This window comes from Microtus oregoni, unplaced genomic scaffold (assembly GCF_018167655.1).
Source record: "Microtus oregoni isolate MIOR12 unplaced genomic scaffold, Mior012 000012F_ref0000307, whole genome shotgun sequence".
In the NCBI taxonomy this organism is placed as follows: domain Eukaryota; kingdom Metazoa; phylum Chordata; class Mammalia; order Rodentia; family Cricetidae; genus Microtus; species Microtus oregoni.
In genome coordinates, this window is record NW_024543071.1 from 45,288,000 (window position 1) to 45,309,686 (window position 21,687).

General features: G+C 37.4%; 2 protein-coding genes across 2 annotated transcripts; both read right to left on the reverse strand.

Moving 5' to 3' along the window:
• Positions 1–2,946: 2,946 nt before the first annotated feature.
• Positions 2,947–3,879, reverse strand: LOC121454231 (olfactory receptor 5B3-like). The gene has a single exon (XM_041661487.1). It carries the CDS (start codon positions 3,877–3,879, stop codon positions 2,947–2,949), a length of 933 nt encoding a protein of 310 aa, XP_041517421.1.
• Positions 3,880–15,171: 11,292 nt separating this feature from the next.
• On the reverse strand, positions 15,172–16,128 carry LOC121454726 (olfactory receptor 5B2-like). The gene has a single exon (XM_041662157.1). The coding sequence runs from the start codon at positions 16,126–16,128 to the stop codon at positions 15,172–15,174; it is 957 nt and encodes a 318-aa protein (XP_041518091.1).
• Positions 16,129–21,687: the final 5,559 nt, after the last annotated feature.

A 21,687-nucleotide genomic window follows, 5' to 3' on the forward strand; every position in this document is an offset into this window, starting at 1 on the left:
TTAAGTTTGAAGTCAACTTTGTTAGAAATTAGTATGGCCACACCTGCTTGTTTCTTAGGTCTATTTGCTTGATAAGCCTTTTCCCAGCCCTTTACTCTGAGTAGGTGCCTGTCTTTGTGGTTGAGGTGTGTTTCTTGTAGACAGCAGAATGTTGGATCCTGTTTTCGTATCCAATCTCTTAGCCTGTGCCTTTTTATAGGTGAGTTGAGCCCATTGACATTAAGTGATATTAATGACCAGTGGTTGTTAACTCCGGTCACTTTTTTAGTAGTAGGGTTTGTGTGTTTCCCTTTTTTGAGTTGTGCTGGTGAAAGGTCTCTAGATGACTGAGTTATTGTGGGCATTGTTGGACTCCTTGGTTAGTGATTTTCCTTCTATTATTTTCTGTAAGGCTGGATTTGTGGCTACGTATTGTTTAAATTTGTTTTTATCCTGGAAAATTTTGTTTTCTCCATTTATAGTGAACGAAAGTTTGGCTGGATAGAGTAGTCTGGGCTTACATCCATGATCTCTTAGTTTTTGAAGTACGTCTATCCTGGACCTTCTGGCTTTCATGGTTTCCATAGAGAAGTCAGGTGTAAGTCTGATAGGTTTACCTTTATAAGTAACTTTGCCTTTTTTCCTTTGCGGCTCTTAATATTCTTTTTTTATTCTGTATATTTTGTGTTTTGATTATTATATGGCAAGGGGATGTTTTTTTTTGATCCAGCCTATTTGGTGTTCCGTATGCTTCTTGAACCTTCATAGGTACCTCTCTCTTCAGGTTGGGAAAGTTTTCTTCTATAATTTTATTAAGTATATTTTCTGGACCGTTGAGCTGCACTTCTTCTCCTTCTTCTACTCCAATTATTCTTAGGTTTGTTCTTTTTATTGTGTCCCAAATTTCCTGAATGTTTTGTGATGAGAATTTGTTGGTTTTGCTGTTTTCTTTGATCAGTGTGTTTATTTTCTCTATGGTATCTTCAGTGTCTGATATTCTCTCTTCTATCTCTTGTAATCTGTTGTTAGTACTTGTCTCTGTTGTTCCTGTTCGTTTATCCAGATTTTCCATCTCCATTCTTCCCTCGGTTTGTGCTTTTTTCATTGCTTCCATTTCATTCTTCATGTCTTGAACGTCTTCCCTAACCTGTTTGATTGCTTTTTCTTGTTTCTCTTGTCTTTCTTGTGTGTCTTTGAGCGATTTATTCATTTCCTCTACCTTTTTGTTTGTAATTTCTAATTGTTTATGGCAGTTTTTCACCTCCTGTTTAAGGTCCTCTATTATTTTCATATAGTTCACTTTTGAGTCGATTTCTTCTATTTCTTCAGGAGTAGGGTGTACAATTCTTCTTATTTTGGGATCGCTGGGTTCTGGTGGTGTCATGTTGCCTTTCAGGTTGTTGGAGGAATTCTTGCATTGGCGCCTTCCCATCTCTTCCTTCAAATGGAGCCAGGAGAGGCCTGGTCTCTTGGTCCAGTCTTTGCTGTGATTGACTCTCTGGGTATATCTCTTCAGTGTAGAAGTAGGAACCATTCCCGTCCAGATGGGATTCCTCAGCAACCGTCCTGATGGGATTCCTCAGCAACTAAACAGGGCCGCCGGTAGCCCAATGATCCAGGGCCAACAGGATGATTGTAGCAAGGGGGGGGGGTATCCAGGAGCTTGCAGGAAGCCTGGCGCCGGAGCTGAATGTGCCCGGGCTCCCTTACAGGGGACCCTGAGGCCTGCCCGGTAGGCAGGCACTCACCGCTCTGGGTGGGTAGCCTTAGTTTAGGAGCTTAAATCTGTACTTGAGCACTGGTCCTAGCATACAGCAGGGCAGGGTTTGGGAGGGGTGCTGGGGGGGCTGGGTCGTGCGAAAGAAAGACGGCCCTGCAGAAGGAGCTGGGGGAGGGGGGTTTGTGCTCTCTTCCGGGACAGTCCGCCCCTAGATAGCACACACTCACCCGTCCTGATGGGATTCCTCAGCAACTAAACAGGGCCTCCGGTAGCCCAATGATCCAGGGCCAACAGGATGAATGGAGCAAGGGCAGGGGGTGGTATCCAGGAGCGAGCAGGAAGCCTGGCGCCGGAGCTGGAGGTGCCTGGGCTCCCTTACAGGGGACCCTGAGGCCTGCCCGGTAGGCAGGCACTCACCGCTCTGGGTGGGTAGCCTTAGTTTAGAGCTTAAAACTGTACTTGACCACTGGTCCTAGCATACAGCAGGGCAGGGTTGGGGAGGGGTGCTGGGGGTGCTGGGTCGTGTGAACAGATTAAGTTATTTTAAATAGTCCCTTGTAGATATACCTTTGGGATGAAATGTCTTCAGATGATTAGTGTTTCAGAAAACGTGCACAGCGGAAATATATTACAAGAAGGAATGGTACATAACATTAAAATATTGACTCAACTAAATTATGTCAGAATTTTTGGAATCTTGACAGGAGACATGTAGAATAGAGAAATATTTCTTTTTGTATTGATGTCATAAAAAATAAGGTAAAAGCCATTTTTCTCATTTTATATACTAATTATAAATATAAGTATTTAAGTTAACAAGGAAGTTCATAACAACTACAATGAAAAGTAAAAATAAAATAAAACAAAATAAGAAAACATTGAAACATCCTAGAGGACATCCCTAGAAGTATATTTCAATGAGAATTAAGACTCCAGTCAAGTTGACAAAAAAGATTAACTATTACAATACATGAAAAAGAGAAAGCAAAAAGAAATCATTGCATAATAATGATAAAATGACTTTTTGAAACCTCAAACTCAAAAAATATAAAATATTTGTATTGATGTATTACAATTCTAATTCTAAATATAAAGTTTTCTGATTCTTGGAAGAAAATGATGTTCAGGGGCATAATGAGAAGTCAGATATTGAACTAGTATTATTAAATACAATTAAGCATGAGATCTGACAAAAATGAATTTAAATCGTCTATACCACAAAACATATTATGTTATAATCATAATGATTATTTTTCCTTCAGAACTATTTTTATAAATGCTCTCTTGACCTCCTTGTTCCTCAGGCTGTAGACTAGAGGATTCAACATAGGGATAATCATGGTATAGAACACAGACACAATTTTGTCAGTGTCCATTGCATGTCTAGAGCTGGGCTGCAAATACATGAATATTATTGTCCCATAGAAAATAGAGACTGCAGTGAAGTGGGAGGCACAAGTAGATAAAGCTTTCTGATGTCCTGCTCCTGAATGCATCTTTAAGATCGTTATAAAAATTATAATATAGGATACTAATATTATTATGAGAGCAAAAAATATATTGAAGCTAGCTAGAAAAATAAGAACCAGCTCATTTACACGTCTATCAGAGCAGGAGAGAGCCATGACTGCTGGCATTTCACAGAAAAAATGATGAACCACATTAGACTTACAGAAGGAGAGACTGAATGTATCTCCAGTGTAGACTGAGACATTCAAGAAACCAAGAACATAGCAGGCCATGATCAGATACACACACACACTTGTATTCATGGAGGAAGCATAGTGTAAGGGCTTACACACTGCTGCATAGCGATCATAGGCCATCGAAGCCAACAAGAAATTTTCCACAGTGGCAAAAGCTGCAAAAAAGAACATCTGAGCAGCACAGTCATTGTAGGACATGATCTTGTCTCCTATTAGGAGCCCAGACATGACTTTGGGAGTAACAGCTGAAGAGTAGCCAAAATCAACCAGGGACAAGTTACCAAGGAAGTAGTACATGGGAGTGTGAAGCCGAGAATCCAAGAAAATCAACAGGATCATCCCCAGGTTACCAATCAGGGTAATGATGTATATGAGAAGGAAGGTGATAAAGAGGGGAAGCTGCAGGCCTGAGTCATTGGTCAGTCCCATGAGGATAAACTGTGTTACTTCTGTCCTGTTTTTCATCATCGTCATATTCCAGCCACTTGATGTTCTGTGGCAATGAGAAAGAAAATGAATATTAAAATAATGAATATGAAATTGAGAAATATAAACACAAGGTATAAACATTAATTGAATTAATAATTTATTGGAAAGATTCTCAACCAAGTTCTTGACTTTGAATGCCAATTTAATGTGTTTGCTACATATATGTTCACATGCTATTAAATCTAAAAGGTAATACATTTAAAAGTGGTATTCATCAGTGTGCACAGAGTGAAACACTTTGGAGAACCTTCTCCTAAAAGGATGTTCTCATTAACCTCTCCTCATAGAGCTAAAGAAACTATGTAGAAAATGTAGAAAAACTGAAAGACCCAGAGAGATGGGTTGCTCTAAGGAAACAGTATCTTCCACACACAGCAAGACTGATATACATGTGAACTCACAGAGACTATGTCAGCACTCAAAAGTTACAACCAGAATGGGCCCTAAAATGAAGATGGGACAGTAGATGCAGGCCTAAACTTCTAAACAAGACACAACCTGTAAATGGCACACACTGGAAAAGAAAAAGTTACTTTTCTACAATAAAGTCTCCAGAGAAGTTGCCATTAACAAGAAGAATTGGATTATACACAAAGAACATCAGGGTCTTTGTGAGATTTTTCTCAAATATTTGTTCTGTTGCGTTTTGATTGTTTAGTTTGGTTTTCCTTTTGTGAGATTTTTTTGAGAAAGACTGAGGGAGAGAGAGAAAAGACATAAAGTTGGTTGGGTAGAGAGGATCTAGGAGTAATTAATTAGAGAAAAACTTTATCAAAATATATTGCAAAAAAATTAAAAATTAAAAATGTTTTGTACATATTCTAATTAATGAACAACAAATAAAATAAATGAACAACAAATAAATATATCTTCCAGTTCACCTCTGAACTCAATTAAGTTCAATACTTGACATTTGTCACCTGCCGACAACCAATTTAAATAGTTAGATTGCACTTATTATCCTCTCTCAATGATATGAATTCAGAAAAAAAACACTAAAACAGGTCTCTGTTCATTCACTCAAGTGTATTTTGTCACTTAAACAAGGACTTTTTCCTTTTCTTTGTTATTTATGTTTTGAGGTTATTTTATTGCCTCCTGTGATATAGAACCATATTCTAAATATAATAGACAAACATACTCTAAATATAAAACATCGGTGTCATTCATGTCAGTTTTTTAAATCTTAGCTTTGCATATCACATGAGAGCAATCAATAAATTGCCTATGGTGAAAATGTCTATACTCACTTAGAACTTAGTTTTAGGAAACTACTGAACATATTTTTACTTTTTCAACAACTCAGAGTGGATACATCTGCCCCTGCTTTGACATAAATTATACTTCTTACTGTATATTCACCCTTTACCATTTTCTTGTGGAGAAACACTTAGTCTTATATAAAGTCAGCAATGGAATGATGCTTATATATGATTACAAGTACATGCTTTCCTAGTTGTATTCAAAAGTTTTTAAGTTCTCTGTGCAGAGAAATTAGAAGAATGAGCACTAACATAGATCAATGTCTAAATTAACCATTATTAATTTCTGCTTTATAGGTAATATTATGAAAATGTTGCCACTGCCACATATTTTGTAAAGTCTGGCTGTAAGGCTGAATAAGAGATATCAGCGAAAATCTCAAGAGAGAGTTTACAATTTAAAACTATATCAGTCTAATGTTTATCTTTGAATATTTTTTCTCACCGATTCTGAAGCTCCTATCTAATTCTCTGGTCCGATGTTAACTATTATCACTCAAAAATAAATTGATCATTGAAGCATGGCCTGAATTTCATTCCTTCAAAACTGCAGTATGAATTTGTATTTGTGTTTCATACCCACATGCAAATCTGGAGGAAATTATACAGACCTATGAAGTGCTAGAGACTTCTCCCAGGAGTCTGTCTATAGCTTCTGTCCCTTCATTATGTGGAGGAAGCAATTAAATGACCCAGGGGAATCACATTAGTTACTTTAATATGCACACATAATTTTGCTTTACTCTTATTAATTTGTTTTGAACTTTAAAATTAGTAACAAATCTTTTTATTTTACTTTCTTTTGGGTACATTCTATGACATATCAAGAAATCTTAGGAAATAGTTTTAATGGGTGATTTACCTTATTTTTATTTTTATTGAAAAGAGTTTCTTCTCTTATATAATATATCCTAAACAGTTTCCCTGTGTATTAAATAAGTGTGCGAAGTAATAGACTTTTCATTATAGCATTTTCCACCTTTTTTCTGGTTGGCCCACTTCTGTCAGTCCATTACTCCACCTCCTTCCACCACTGCATGCTGGTGCTACTCCTTTCCCCAATAATTCTCCTTTCTCAGAAAATACTTTCCTCACTTGATACCTCTAAATGGGTCACAGTGTTGGATGGGTATACATAAGCTTAGGAGAGAGAAGAAAAAGAGTATAGAAAGTCATAAAATAAAGCTAATGCTTTAAAAAGGGGGGGGGGGGTAAAGTCTTAAAAGAGACAGTGTACAGATAGTCATAGATAAAAAGAAGTAAAGAAAAATAAGCCAGGCAAAAATGAAAAATTCACAGAGAGTCTGGATTCTGTATATTATTGTGTTTAATTTTTTTTTTACTGTGAAGGAGTTAAGTGCAGAGACATTTCATTGTATGAGCTGCTAGGCTAAACCACCATGTACATTATTACAAAAGTATAATGGTTTCAGAATTTGGGTCTAAGGATGTGATGTTTTGGAAAAGAGGTTCTTCTTTTGTTTTCAGAGGATGAGACCCTGTGGATTGCTTCTAGACCAATATGGTATGACAGACCATGCCCTCCTGAAAGGTTGTTGTAAACACCCTTAAAAAATTACTTCACTCAACTGCTGATTGAGATGTACCTAGCATACAGGATACACCATAAAAAACCTGATTAACAGCGCTTCCATACAGCACGAAGCAGTTTGGAGAGAAAAACTATGCCCATATTCCCAAATATTGTTTATAAATATTCTTTTACATTTAAAGGGGGCTATGATATAGATATGAATAATTTGCATTGGTATAAATCTTGATTTATTGATACAAACTTAAGGTCAATTTTGTTATAAGTGTATGTATTTCTAATCTTGATTAAAGTATTGTGAATGCGTAGTTCATTTAAAATGTAATGTATAATTAGAAAATATAGGTTGTTAATGACAATCTTCGATAATAGTTAAGTTTGTAGTCATGTTAAATTTTCTAGATGTACTAAGATATATTTTAGTTAGATAGGCATTCTTTATATCTTTCAAAGAATATGGCATTTAAAATGCTTTAATAACTTAGAACTTCTCATGACAATGAGACATGTCTGCTCCTGGCAGCACCAATCTACTTCAAGAGGAAGATGGTCATCAAAGAGGCTCCTTATGGAGTTGGTTAGCCATTTGGGGAAAAAACTTCTCTTGCTTGGACTGATGCATAAAATGGACATGAAGAACCCATAAAGAGATGACTGCTGAACTTGTCTAAAGATGAGATGATACTTCAGGGTTCCTGTTTCATAAAAGAGTCTGTGAGACATTCTGCAGGACACAAAAGAAAGTGACTGAACTGTCTTTAAAATTTGCTGCTTCATGGAAATGTCTGCTGGATACTATGGACCTGTAGGCTGAAGATGGATGCCCCAGCAGTACAGAAGAACTTTGGGTGACTGTACAGGCAGCAAGATGTCTCTGTCAATTCTTGAGTTTTAGAAGTTGCTTACTTCCAGTTTACATAGGTAATATTATATCCTATCTTTGATAAGAGTTGAAGAATAGATAGTTATAGTTTTCCTTTGTTATGATAAAAGATAAAATAGATATAAATATTGTAACTGTAATTCTTGCTTGATAACTGTTTTGTTATATGTAATTTTACTATGTTAAAGTTAAAGCCTTCCTTTTTGTTTAAACAGAAAAGGGGAAATGGTGTAGGTAGGAGGTCCTTATGTTTATGTGTTGCTTTCATTGGTTAATCAATAAAGAAACTGCTTTGCCTGAACTTAGGTAGAAGACAGAACTGAATTCAGGGAGGAAATAAGAGTCAGAGAGCTGCCATGGAGACACCAGGTCAGACATGCTGAACGGTAAGCCACGACCTCGTGGTGACATAAAGGTTAATCGAAATGGGATAAATAAAGATGTGAGAGTTAGCCAATAAAAGGCTAGAGATAATGGGCCAAGCAGTAATTTAATTAATAGAATTTCTGTGTGGTTATTTCGGGTGTAAGATAGCCGGGCAGCCAGGACAAACAGTGGGCCCTTTCCCTGTAACATCCATTTCTTTGAGAGAATTTTTCATTTTCTCTTTACGGGCCTCAAACATTCTCCTAAAGTAATTTTTGGGGTTATTTTCTTCCGTTTCATATATGTTTGGTTGCTCAAGTCTTGGTGTTGTAGGGCCACTAGTTTTTATTGGTGTCATGTTGCTCTTTGTGGGGCTGAGCGTATTCTAACCATGTCTAACCATCTCTTCCTCTGATTGGTGTAGTTGGGGCTGTCTGTGACTCTAGTGATCAATCTTTCAGGTGCCAGTGGATCCAAGGCTCAGATGGTTGCTCCTTGTGTTGCAGCCAGAGCCATTGTTTCAATAATCATGGAGGTCACTTGGTGTTCCTGGAGGTCACTCAGCACTCCATGGGGTTGCTGTGCAATATCAGGGGTACACATGGAGGTTGCTTGCTTGGGGCTGCTTCCACTGAGGTCACTCCCTTGGGTTTGCTCTGCATGGGTCACTGGCTCAGGCCTGCTTTGGTGGAGGTCACTGGTTTGGGCCTGTTCTAGTAGAGATCACTGGCTCAGGCCTGCTATCTCAGAGGTTGCTTATTCCCACCCAGTCCCATAGAAGCCTCTGGCTTGGGACATCTCCCTCAGCAGTGGCTCCCTTGTACCTGCTCCTGTGGATGTCGCTGCCTCAGGCCTGTTCTGGTGGGTATCACTGGTTGAGGCTTGCTTTGGTGGAGGTCACTGGCTCAGACCTGCTTCTGTCGATGCCTGGGCCTGCTCTTTCAGAGGTTCCTGACTCATGTCTGGACCCACAGAGGACTCTGGCTTGGACCTGCTCCCTCAGAGGTCACCCCCTTGAACCTGCTCCTATGGGGGTTGCTGCCTCAGGCATACTCCAGTGGCTCAGGCCTGCTACCTTAAAAGTCACTGATTCATGCCCAGTCCCACAGAGGCTGGCTCAGGCTCACTCCCTCATCAGTGGCTCCCTTGTACTTGCTCCTGTGGAGGTCACTGCCTCAGGCCTGCTCCAGGGGAGATTGCTGATTTAGGGCTGCTCCAACAGAGCTTACTAGCTCAGGCCTGTTCCCATAGATGTCCCGGCCTGGGCCTGGTCCTGCAGAGGTCCCTGGCTTGGGCCCTGTCCCTTAGACTTATCTGGCTCAGGCCTGCTTCCTCAGAGGTCTCTGCCTCAGTCCTGAACCCGCAGAGGTCTCTGGCTTGGGCCTGCTCCCTCAGTGGTTCACTCCCCTGTACCTGTTCCTGTGGGGATTGCTGCCTCAGGCCTGCTCTGGCAGAGATTTTTGGTTCAGGTCTGCTGCTGCAGAGGTTGCTCTGAATTTTACGAATTTTCTGTCTCTTCTTCCACAGTGATTCCTTAGCCTTGAAAGTTTGTAAGGATACCCCTCTTAAGGATTAGTGCTACAAAGTCTCTCACATTCTGCAATTGTCCAATTATTAGTGATTTTAGTGAAAGAAGAAATTTCTATGATGAGGGTTGACCAATGTAATGATCTACAGGTACATCATAATTCATCATGGTCATTTCATTGCTGTGTTCATTAATAATAGTATGTTTTCCCCTAGGGCCCATGCTTACCAATCATAGGTTCTTGGCCCCTTTAGGTTTGTCAAGCATAGGTTCCATGTCATGCAGAGAACCTAAAATCCAATCCAAATGTTTTTGGCTTCTCTCATACTGTTTGTGTCAGTGATGCACCTGGCAGGCAAGTAACTGTGCTGTCTCTCAGAATTGGTACTTATGTCAGGCTGATGATTGCTTTTCTCCTCTGGTAGCATGGGTAGTACCTGGCAAACTATGAACTCTAGTCATTAGGGGTGAAGCTTCTAGTTAGGCAACAGTTTAATTTCTCCATTTGTTCCAGTAGATATTAGATGTTAGACAACATAAGTAAATGTTGTCTTCAGCAGTAGGGCCTTACTGTCAAGTTAGAAAGGTGACCAATAGCATTGACAATAAACTGTGAGGTTTAGAGAGGTCTATGGATCCCCTTTGGCCAAAGACTGCGTAAAGCTCTGACCAATTTTGGGTAGTAGGGGTCTCACTAACTAATATATAAGTTTACGTGGGACATTTTTCTCCCCCCACATATTATAATGCAATTTCTATCCCTTTCATATATGTGTATATTTTAGAAATCATTTACAGTAGTTGTTCTGCACATAGCTTTGGAAATATCTTTAGTGTTAATTGTCCCTCCCCATATTTATTCCCTTCACTCCCATTCTAATCTCCCAGTTAATTCTTTCCTCTGGTTTTCTCTTTATTATTTTATAACACTATATTCTATTGTTCTTCCCCTCCCCACTCCATGGCTATTTACCAGCTTCTTAACCTCCATGGTTGTAATAAATGAAACACACATATCTAAAGCTTAAAAGAGGCTATATGCTATAAAAGAGACAATTCTTGTGTTTCTAAATCTGGGTTGCCTCACTCAGATTGACTGTTTCTGACTTCATCTCTTTACCTCAAATTTCATTTTTCTTAACAACTAAATAATATTCTATTATAAAAATGTATGACATTTTCAACACATATTCATTATCTTGTGGATATCTAGGATGCTTTCATTTCCTAGAAATTATGAATATGACATCAGTGAACATTGATAATCCCCGTTCACACTGATTTTCATAATAAATATACATATATATATATATATTGTTTCTTTCATTTCTTTAAGAGAATTTTTCATTTCATCTTTAAGGGCCTCAAATATTCTCCTAAGGTTAATTTTAGGTCATTTTTTCTGCTTCAACTGTACTGAGGTGTTCAAGTCTTGCTGTCATAGTTTTTGTTGGTGTTGTGTTGCTCTTTTTGGTGTTGAGTGTGTTCTTACCTTGTCTACCCATTTTTCCCTCTGATTGGGGTAGTTGGGGCTGTTTATCTGGTTATCATTCTTCCAGGTGCCAGTAGAGACAAAACTCAGATGATTGTTTCCCATGGTGGGGTTGAGGCCATGGTTCCTGTCACCTCAGAGGTCACTCAGAGTTCCCAGAGGTCACTTGGCACTCCTAGAAGTCACTACGCAATTCTGAAAGACTTTAGTCCTACTCCCACAGAGATTGCTTGCTTGGGCCTGCTCCCACAAAGATCAGTTGCTCAGGACTGCTCTCCTGGATATTGCTCTCTCATACCTGCTCCTGTGGAGGTTGCTGGTCTACTAAATGTTGTAATCTTAGGAAAACATAAGATGAGGTTCATCTTAGTTCTGGTTTAAGATAAGGTACAGACCATCATGGCTGTGTGATAACAGCACATCTATAGTTAGGAGAAACACAGATAAATTCTTGGGCCCACGCAAAATCTACTCTTCACTTATGCTAAAATAATAGTTCATTGGAAGGTACCTACAGTCAGAGTGATCTTTCTCTTTCAAATGATACTTTCTAGATATAACTTCATAGATAAACTGAAGGTTTGTATCCATAGTGATTCTAAATCAATACAGGTTCAATAAAGACTAAGTACCCTAATGACATAAAAAGTACAAATAAAATGATTAAAAGGAACTATTGCTAATGTTTTTTTAGAAAAAAAAAACAAAAAATCATTTAAACACACATTTTTGAAGTAATGCTTTCTTTTTCCCTAGGAAAACAAATAAACAACAACAAAAATGCTCTTACAGAGAGAAGGGTAACTTCAGAAACCAGAATTAGTATGGGTTTTAATAATATAAGTAGTGCATTAAATGACTCAATAAGTATCATTCTAATGTTGTGTGTCATCCTTAGTCATCAGAGAAATGCAAATCAAAACAACTCTGAGATTCCACCTTACACCTGTAAGAATGGCCAAGATCAAAAAGACTGATAAAAACTTACGCCGGTGAGGTTGTGGGGTAAAGGGAACAGTCCTGCATTTCTGGTGGGAGTAAAAGCTGGTACAGCCCCTTTGGATATCAATATGATTATTTCTCAGAAAATTAGTAAACAACTTTCCCCAAGACCCAGCAATATCTCTTTTGGGTATATAGTCAAATGACGTTCAATTGTACCACAAGGACATGTGCTCAACTATGTTCATAGCAACATTGTTTGTTATAGCCAGAACCTGGAAACAACCTAAATGCTCCTTGACTGAAGAATGGATAAGGAAAGTGTGTAATTTACACAATGAAGTACTATACAGCAGAAAAAAATAATGACATCTTCAAATTTGCAGGCAAATGGATGGAGCTAGAGAACATAATGAGTGAGGTAACCCAGACCCAGAAAGACAATTATCATATGTACTCACTCATAAATGGTTTTTAAACATAATTCAAAGATAATATGCCTACAAATAACAATTCCAGACAAACTTTACAACAATGAGGACACTAAGAGAGACATATATAGATCTAATCTACATGGGAAGTATAAAAAGTCAAGATCACCTGAGTAAATTGGAAGCATGGGGACCATGGAAGAGGGTTGAAGGAGAGGAGAGAGGAAGGGATGAGAACAGAGAAAAACATATAGCTCAATAAAATCAATTAAAAACATTAAAAAAGAAAAAAGAATTTTCTGAGTAAAGAAGTAAAAAGAATATTCCTCAAAGAAGTCACATAGTTCTTGGTGTGTCTCTGTGTGTGTTTGTGATTGTTTAGGTGTGTGTGTATGTGTGTGTGTGTGTGTGTGTGTGTGTGAGAGAGAGAGAGAGAGAGAGAGAGAGAGAGAGAGAGAGAGTAGTTTAAGTGAACTTAGCCCACATGGGGTGATGATGATCCCTCAGAATGGGCTAGCTAACAAAACCTCAGGGCTGGACATGGAAAATCTCCCTTTCAGCTCTCAATTAGGGATTCCAAGAGATTCTCTCAAAAAATATAAGCTATTGATATTTCCTAGAATGTGAAAATAAGACCTTGTTGATGAAGGTCTTATACTTCAGATACAGAACTTGGAGAAATAAAGCTGGTGATGACCTGGAAGCCTGCTCCCTAAGGACAAGCTTTTATAGTGTCAGAAGGTACTATGTAAGTAGCCAAGGAAGACCAAATTGAAAGACATATGTAATTTTGTAATACTGACACAAGTATTTTGGGAGAAACCAACAGGGTCTCAATAGACTTAAGGTCTTCTCAAGAGGAGGAAACTTACAACTGATACTGTAAAGTCAGTCAGGAACCTATGGTTGGAGAGATCATAGAACCACAGGAGAACTTACTACTTCTGAATGTCTAAATCAATGTAGCTTCCATCTCTGTTCTAAATACTTATCCTTATACCCAAAGGTAACTGTATCTTACTCATCATCAACAAACGCTGCTTTTTGCATAAAATAGAGGTTACTACAGAGATTCACAATTTACAGTGTATACCCAGCACTAACTGGAACATCTATAACATCCTGGAATTTTGAGAACTATTACTTCATGAATGGAATAACAAATTACACATGGATACAAAATCTTGTGGGTTGATTTATATACTAATGAACTATTTGAACATTAAAAATAAAATTATGAACATTATATTTTAATCGCATGTGAGCAGATACCTATGAAGGCCAGAAGAGACCAACAGATCCTTTGAAGGTAAAGTTACAGGAGGCTTTAGCTACCCAATATTGGTGGCAGTAACCAAACTCATGTCCTCTGCAAGAACAGTGCACACACTTTAACTGATGAGCTACCTTTACATCCCTCATTATCTTAATACTATTATATTGATGGTACTCTATTTACTTTGACAAACATGGTAGTATATATATTCTACTAAAAACTTTGAACAATCATAATTAATTGTATGGTTTATATATAAAAATATTTGGCAATATATAAACAAATATAAATATTTTAAAAGTTCATATCTAATGCTTTTATGCATTGGAAGTGGTTCTTGTTCAAAGTATGTCTTGCTATTTATGATATATTACTAGAAAAATTACAGGGTTCAAAATGGTCTAATGCATTAAAAGAATTCCAGGAAATCACTTTGCTTAAAAGTAAAGAATAATAATTAAGTCTACTGAATAAAAATGTTTCAGTGAAGTAGAACACACACATGTGCATGTGCATGTGTGTGTGGTCTCTTAATGCATAATATATTAATCTAGAAAGTAATATTATGCCCAATTAACTACCATAGCTGATAATTCAAAGCTTCAGCATATGTGTACAATTTATTCCAATGTTTGCTTGTTTTATTCAACCACTTAACACGTATTTACTGAGAAGCTATTATGAAACTCATAAGGTTGACAGTGTCAAGAATTCCATGTAATCATTGCTGATTTAAACTTGAATGTTTATAGTAATATTCTTGTATGTTTAAATGTTTTTATTCTCCAACATGTTCTTATAAATTATTGTTCCAAAATTAAAGCATGAATGCATTTGTTGTATGAAATGACTCAGTCAAACAGAAATTAGCCATTTATATAACATACTAGACTTATGTATCTTATCAATGATACATACCATCAAAACGAGCATTTTATTTTAATAATTTATCACATTTACTTAATTAGAAATTTATTTCTATTCTGTTGACACATCAATGGATTAGACTATGGCCACTTATCTAAATTATATATTTTTTAAAACTTACTTTATCAATATTAGACGTTTGAGAGGCCACCCTCACAAAAAAAAATCATGCTGTCTATTTGGGCATCCAGTAATGCATTCAAATTAACACATGAAATAACTTCTACAGTAACCATATTATATTTACCTCCATAAAATCAGCATATCCCTGTGTATCTGTATCATGGGAGACCTGTATAAATTTATTTCATGGACTCCTTTAAGTATTTGTCTTACATTTTCATTGACATGTGACAAATATACAAGCAAGATGAGTGAATATATCAGTGTGGATGAGGGTTTTGGGATCTTGACCTCCAGACACATTAGCTATTGTATTTCAGTTATGTCTTTCTAGGTATATAGTGTCCTGTTTTAGCAGAAATCAGTCACTGCATATACCAAAACAATCACCTTAGAACTTCAAAATGGACCACAAATGTAACTCAATAGATAAAGAAGATCAGAGAGGAATAAATCCGTGGTTGGCATTCCCAATAGTGTAGAAATGAAATTTTCCTAAAGATTAGTTTCTTTCCAAAATATGAATGTGTTCTTTAGCTTTAATAATGCATTCTTGACCTCTTTGTTTCTTAGACTGTAGACCACAGGGTTTAGCATTGGGATAACCATGGTGTAGAACACAGATGCAATTTTGTCTGTGTCCATGGAATGACTGGAGCTGGGCTGTAAATACATGAAGATGACTGTCCCATAGAAGATAGAGACTGCAGTAAAATGGGAGGCACAGGTAGATACAGCCTTGCGATGTCCTGCAGCTGTGCGCATTCGTAGGATGGTGATAAAAATGAATATGTAACATATCCAGATGACTATGATAGCAAAAAAGATATTGAAGCTCACTACATAAACAAGAAGCAGCTCGTTAATATGTCTATCTGAGCAAGAAAGAACCATAACTGCAGGAATATCACAAAAAAAAAAATGATGGACCACATTGGATTCACAGAAAGAGAGACTGAATGCGTCTCCAGTGTAGATGGAAGCATTTAGGAAGCCTAGGATAAAGCAGCCTATGACCAGCCATGCGCAAACACTTGGAGTCATGGTGGTGGAATAGTGTAGAGGCTTAGACACTGCTGCATAACGATCATATGCCATTGAGGCTAGCAAGTAGTTTTCCACGCTGGCAAAGGCAGTGAAACAGAACATCTGTGTAGCACAGTCATTGTAGGACATGACCTTCCTCCCTCTAAGAAGTCCAGTCATCACTGTTGGAGTAACAGCTGAAGAATAACAAAAATCCACCAGAGACAGGTTACCTAGAAAAAAGTACATGGGAGTGTGAAGCTGAGAGTCCAGGACAATCAGCAGAATCATCCCCAGGTTGCCCACCACGGTGATGGTGTAGATGAGCAGGAAGGTGATGAAAAGGGGAAGCTGCAGATCTGGGGCATTAGTGAGTCCTAACAGGAAGAAGTATGACACTTCTGTCCTGTTCTCCATCCAGCTCATTTGAGATCACTGAGTTCTCTGTGGCATAAGAACTAGAAGGAAAGAACAATAAAAGAAAATGATATGAAAACTGTAAATTATGTCTAGAAGCCATTGAGGTATGATTTCTGTCTTAAACTTCTTCAGAGAAAGCCCAGACTTCAGAATCAAGTTGAATGCACTAATTATATAGTGCTATTTATTCTACAAAATGAAGAATCCCAATAGATAATGTACAGAATTTTTAAACTTTATAAATTGAGATGTTGACAATTTAATAATTTAATAGAAATTACTTGTTTGGCTGAATCTTTTGCCAAGTAATCTCTCTTGAACTCAGAACAGATGATACTCCCATATAGTTCACCTAAGAACTGTTTGAACATATTTGAAGTATGTTTACTGCCTCTTCTTAAGAATATATAAATTTGTTTGATTGTCACTTTTATGTAAATTATAAGGTACAGGAGGTTAAGCAACTTATTCTAGTTACTAAACTATTGATTGGCACTGTTTTCTTTGGACTCATGCCAACCATTAAATGATTCTGTGTCTGTTAACTCTCAGTTTGAAATGAATTTAAATCACATCCAACCACCTGAATTCATAATTACTCTTTTGTCACCTTTCATGGAAGTCAGTATTTACATTTTCATAATGAATTAATAAAGTGACTGACCAAGTGGTAGTTTCATATTTTCACCATACAGTTTCCTTTCATTGCAAATACAAAAAAAAAACTCCAAATGATCCTTCTCTTAAAAGCAAAAGTGTTTTTAATGAATTTAAAATTTCTTAATTAGACTAGATTGAGATAGATAAAATATTATCACATAACAAAGTCAAACAAACAAGGAGATAATGATGGCTAATCTTCACCATCTCAGACAGATTTTCACCATCACCAATATCTTTATGTGTTGAGAATTCATAGTTACATCATAAACTTATGAATTTATTGAGTTGTTTAACTCTTGTGAACAGTAGTTTTGGAGGGATAGTTGGAGTTATTGGAATGAGATCAACCTGAAAATACAGTTTTTCTGAGTGAATGAATCAAGTGGTTTGGCAGAGACACTGCTGAAAAAGACAAATATTTGAGCAATTACTTTCTATGTCAGAGTCACTGTAGCCCCATTTCTGTGACCATCATTTTCCATCCACAGAATAAAGACAGTCACCTTTATGTAATACCCAATTTTAATTCAGTACATAAAACACATATGGCAGGAGTGTGCTGGATGCCATCAAACTAGTATTAGGATGGGGCACGGGACTTCACATTAGTTAGAGCAAGGCAAATACTAAATTTAGTACAGGGCTTCACTTGCATGTCCATCTTGAAGTCTTGAAACTTCATTTTCCATTTTGTCTTTTCTCCCACATTCCAGCCACTGAGTATTTCAATGCTCTCTAGGGTTTCTCTACCTTTACTCAAAAAATAGTATTGTCTTTTTATATTTTCATTTAGAATATGTTAATTTTTCCTTGAAGTCTGTATTTTACTTTAAGAGCCATGACCTCTTAAAATCCATTCTTTATTTTATTAGTGGTGTAAAATAGACTAAATTACAGATCAGTGGTAAAATGTATTTACCACAGATCTATTTATTTCAAAGCTCCATAGTTTTAAAAACAATTATTTGAAACTGTACTTCTACAGCAAAAAATATTATTTCAAATATTCTTTCTGTTTTGAAAACCCTAGTAGGATGTCTACCCCAAATTGACTACTATCCAAATTGACTACTATTATTTACCACTATCTTTATCAACAATCTTTAACAAGTTCATCTACTAGCCTGTCCTTGAAGATATCATGATACCCAATTTTAACACAAATGATGACAATTAGCATTTGCTACAAACATTAGTGAAAGAGTTCTTTATAATTCTTCCCCCCCCCCGTGTGTGTGTGTGTGTGTGTGTGTGTGTGTGTGTGTGTGTGTGTGTTAGGTATTACTATATACATTGGCAAGGAAACTTAGGATTTCAGAAGTTACACAGGAACTATAGGATAGGATCCAGGTTCAAAATGTTAAACAACTTTCCAAAAGTAAGCATGAGATTAAAATAACTTTGAAATTAAGCTTGAGGATTATTCGTTTATAATTTATTATGACCTTTACAGCTTGGCAAAGTTTCATTCTACCTTTCTTATTTTTATCTGTTTTAACTCTCAATGAGACGAAAGGTTATATAGAGCATAAAACCATTTTCAGCCTGCCTGTATTTAGTAGTTGAAAGAACTTCAATTTATAAATAAACCAATAAAGTCTCCATGATATACATTAAGACATTTGTGTCCTACTCTTGTCTCAATGTTTTTTAAAAAAATAGTCTTGAACATCTCATTTTCATATAACTTATATCAGATGCAGGCAGCTTGTAGTTGTATGAATTTCAAGTATGTTTCCCACTTAAGTTAAAACATACTATAAAAGCAAAGCATTCTGAGAAAACCAAAACAACATACAATACAAAACAATTTTAAAGTCATAAGATTAGCTACTTAATATTTCCACAATTCTATTATAGGTATTTCAACTTCTCCAATACAAAGAAAATTGGCAGAAGAACACAAGCATGAATCAAGTTTCAAATCAACATGAATTCTTTCAATTTTGTTGCCCTGGGAAGAATCACTTACCTGCTCCTTATTGGTAAAATGGGTATGATACAATTTCTTCTCTTATACCATGAGTATTTTGGCAAGTAATATGGAGTAGGTAGCTATTTACAAAGATGGTGTAATTCAAATATCAGTAACTTAGCAGTGAATATGAGCAATGTACATTATATCCATTTAGAAAATGTCTTCATGAAACTCATTATTTTGTATAATCATTATACACTGATAGTAGAAAAGTCCATCAATGTAACTTTTATATTTAGAAATTTCTTTGATGCAGGCTAAATTTCACAGCAAGACTTCAGGTAAGTAGAAGGCATTTTTTTATTCACAAGGAATTCAATCAGATGAGTAATATTGTCCAGTGAGTCATTCCCTGCAGGATGTCTTTTCTAAACAATGAGATTTGGAGTCATGTTGGGATTTAGAGGCCAGAGCGAGGGGAATTTAAGAGATTTACACAGATATGGTGAACTCTGGAGATTTCCCCATGAGATTACTTGAAGAATTCTTATCCAGATTTTCTAAGGAAGAGACAATTAACCTGCCTGCAGGGACCAAAAATGTTGTTATATTTTTTTTAAATTAAGATTTTTAACTGATAAATGAAATTGTGTAAATTAATGAAAAAACATGAGACCTTTCTTTTCTCTGTTTTATGTTTCATTAAAAAAATCTATTCTTTAACAAATTAATTATTGTATATTATGTGTTCTTATTACTCTCACCACATTCTAACTTGTCTTCCTTCACCTTCTGATTCCCAAAAGTTTCCTTTTCACATTCATGACTTTGAGGATTCATTGAGTTTGACCAGAGACTATGTGTGTAGCCTTAAGTTTGGAACTATCCATTGGTGCCTTCAGGACTCACCATTGGGCACACAACTGAAGAATATGATGGTCTATCCCCCAGAATCCAGCAATAGCCAAGAGTTCAGGGAAGTGTAGAGTTCTATGAGACCTTCCTCTAGCCATACAGACATTGAAAGGTCCAGTTCAGTGCAAGAAAGTTCAGGAAGCCACAACTATTGTAAGTTCACAATTGCAATGGTTATGCCATTCTGAAGACACTTTCCAGATCTCTCTGTTTTCTGGTACTCACATACATTCTGCCTCTTTCTCTGTGATGTTTTCTGAGCCTTTGAAAGAGTGAAATAAATGGCCTTTTTATTTTTTATTTTTTACTTTTTTTTTATTGAGAAATGGAGAAAAAAAAACAAGTTTCCACCTCCTCCCAGCCTCCCATTTCCCTCCCCCTCCTCCCCCCCTACGCCCCCTCCTCCCACCCTTCTCCCCCTCCCCCCACTCCTTTCCCCCTCCCTCTCCAGTCCAAAGAGCAGTCAGGGTTTTCTGCCCTGTGGTAAGACCTAGGACCTCCCACCTCCGTCCATATCTAGGAAGGTGAAAATCCAAACTGGCTGGGCTCACACAAAGCCATCACATTACGTAGGATCAAACCCCCGTGCCATTGTCCTTTGCGTCTCATCAGCCATCATTGTTCGCCATGTTCAGAGAGTCCAGTTTTATCCCATGCTTTTTCAGTCACAGTCCAGCTGGTCTTGGTGAGCTCTCAATAGATCAGCTCCACTGTCTCAGTGGGTGGGTGCATCCCTCGTGGTCCCGACTTCTTTGCTCATGTTCTCCCTCCTTCTGCTCCTCATTGGGACTTTGGGAGCTCAGTCCAGTGCTCCAGTGTGGGTCTCTGTCTCTAGCTCCATCCATCACCAGATGAAGGTTCTATGATGATATGCAAGATATTCATCACTATTGCTCAAGGATAGGGTCATTTCAGGTTCCCTATTCTCAACTGCCCAAGGAACTAACTGGGGACCTCAGTTTGGGCACCTGGGAGCCCCTCTAGGATCAGGTCTCTTGCCAACCCTAAAGTGGTTCCCTTAACTAAGAATTGTGGTTCCGTGCTCCCCTGTCCAACCTTCCTTTATCCCAATCCTCCTGCTTTCCCAAGGCCCGACCTCCTTCCCTTCTAACTTTTCTCTCCCCATCTCCCCTTACCCCCAACCCACCCCACCCCAAGATCCCAATTTTCTCCCCGGCAATTTTGTCTACTTCCCTTAGCCAAGAGGATAACTATATGTTTTTCCTTGGGTTCCCCTTCTTATTTAGCTTCTTTAGATTCACCTATTGTAGACTCCGTGACCCTTATTTATGGCTAGGAACCAATTATGAGTGAGTACATCCCATGTTCATCTTTTTGGGTCTGGGATACCTCACTCAGGATAGTGTTTTCTATTTCCATCCATTTGCATGCAAAATTCGAGAAGTCATTGTTTTTTACCGCTGAGTAGTACTCTAATGTGTAGATATTCCATACTTTCTTCATCCATTCTTCCATTGAAGGGTATCTAGGTTGTTTCCAGGTTCTGGCTATTACAAATAATACCGCTATGAACATAGTTGAACAAATACTGTCATCTTACACCTGTGAGAATGGCTAAAGTCAAAAACACCAACGATAACCTTTGCTGGAGAGGTTGTGGAGGAAGGGGTACCCTCATCCATTGCTGGTGGGAATGCAATCTTGTGCAACCACTATGGAAGTCAGTGTTTCGGTTTCTTAGGAAATTCGGGATCAACCTACTCCTGGACCCAGCAATACCACTCTTGGGAATATACCCAAGAAATGCCCTATCATATAAATGGCCTTTTTAGAGATGAAAACTCAATGTCATTTATTCTTAGCAACTTTAGCAATCGTAAGTCTCCTTATTAAGCATCGTTCATAGCAAAAAGAAACTTACGTGATTAAGGCAGTGAGTAGCATTTTTCTTTTTTTTTAAAGGGGATAAAAAAATAATTTATTCTAAAGCAAAATATCTCACCTCAAAGAGGGTAAAAACTAATTTATTCTAAAGCAAAATATGAGGGACCATGGCCAAAGAACACAGATTCAGGTCACTCCAGAATTTGTGTTAAAGTGTGATTGCA

Excerpts from the sequence above, each read along its gene's own strand:
- LOC121454726 (XM_041662157.1), bottom strand. The coding sequence starts at position 16,128 with ATGAGCTGGATGGAGAACAGGACAGAAGTGTCATACTTCTTCCTGTTA.
- LOC121454231 (XM_041661487.1), bottom strand. The coding sequence starts at position 3,879 with ATGACGATGATGAAAAACAGGACAGAAGTAACACAGTTTATCCTCATG.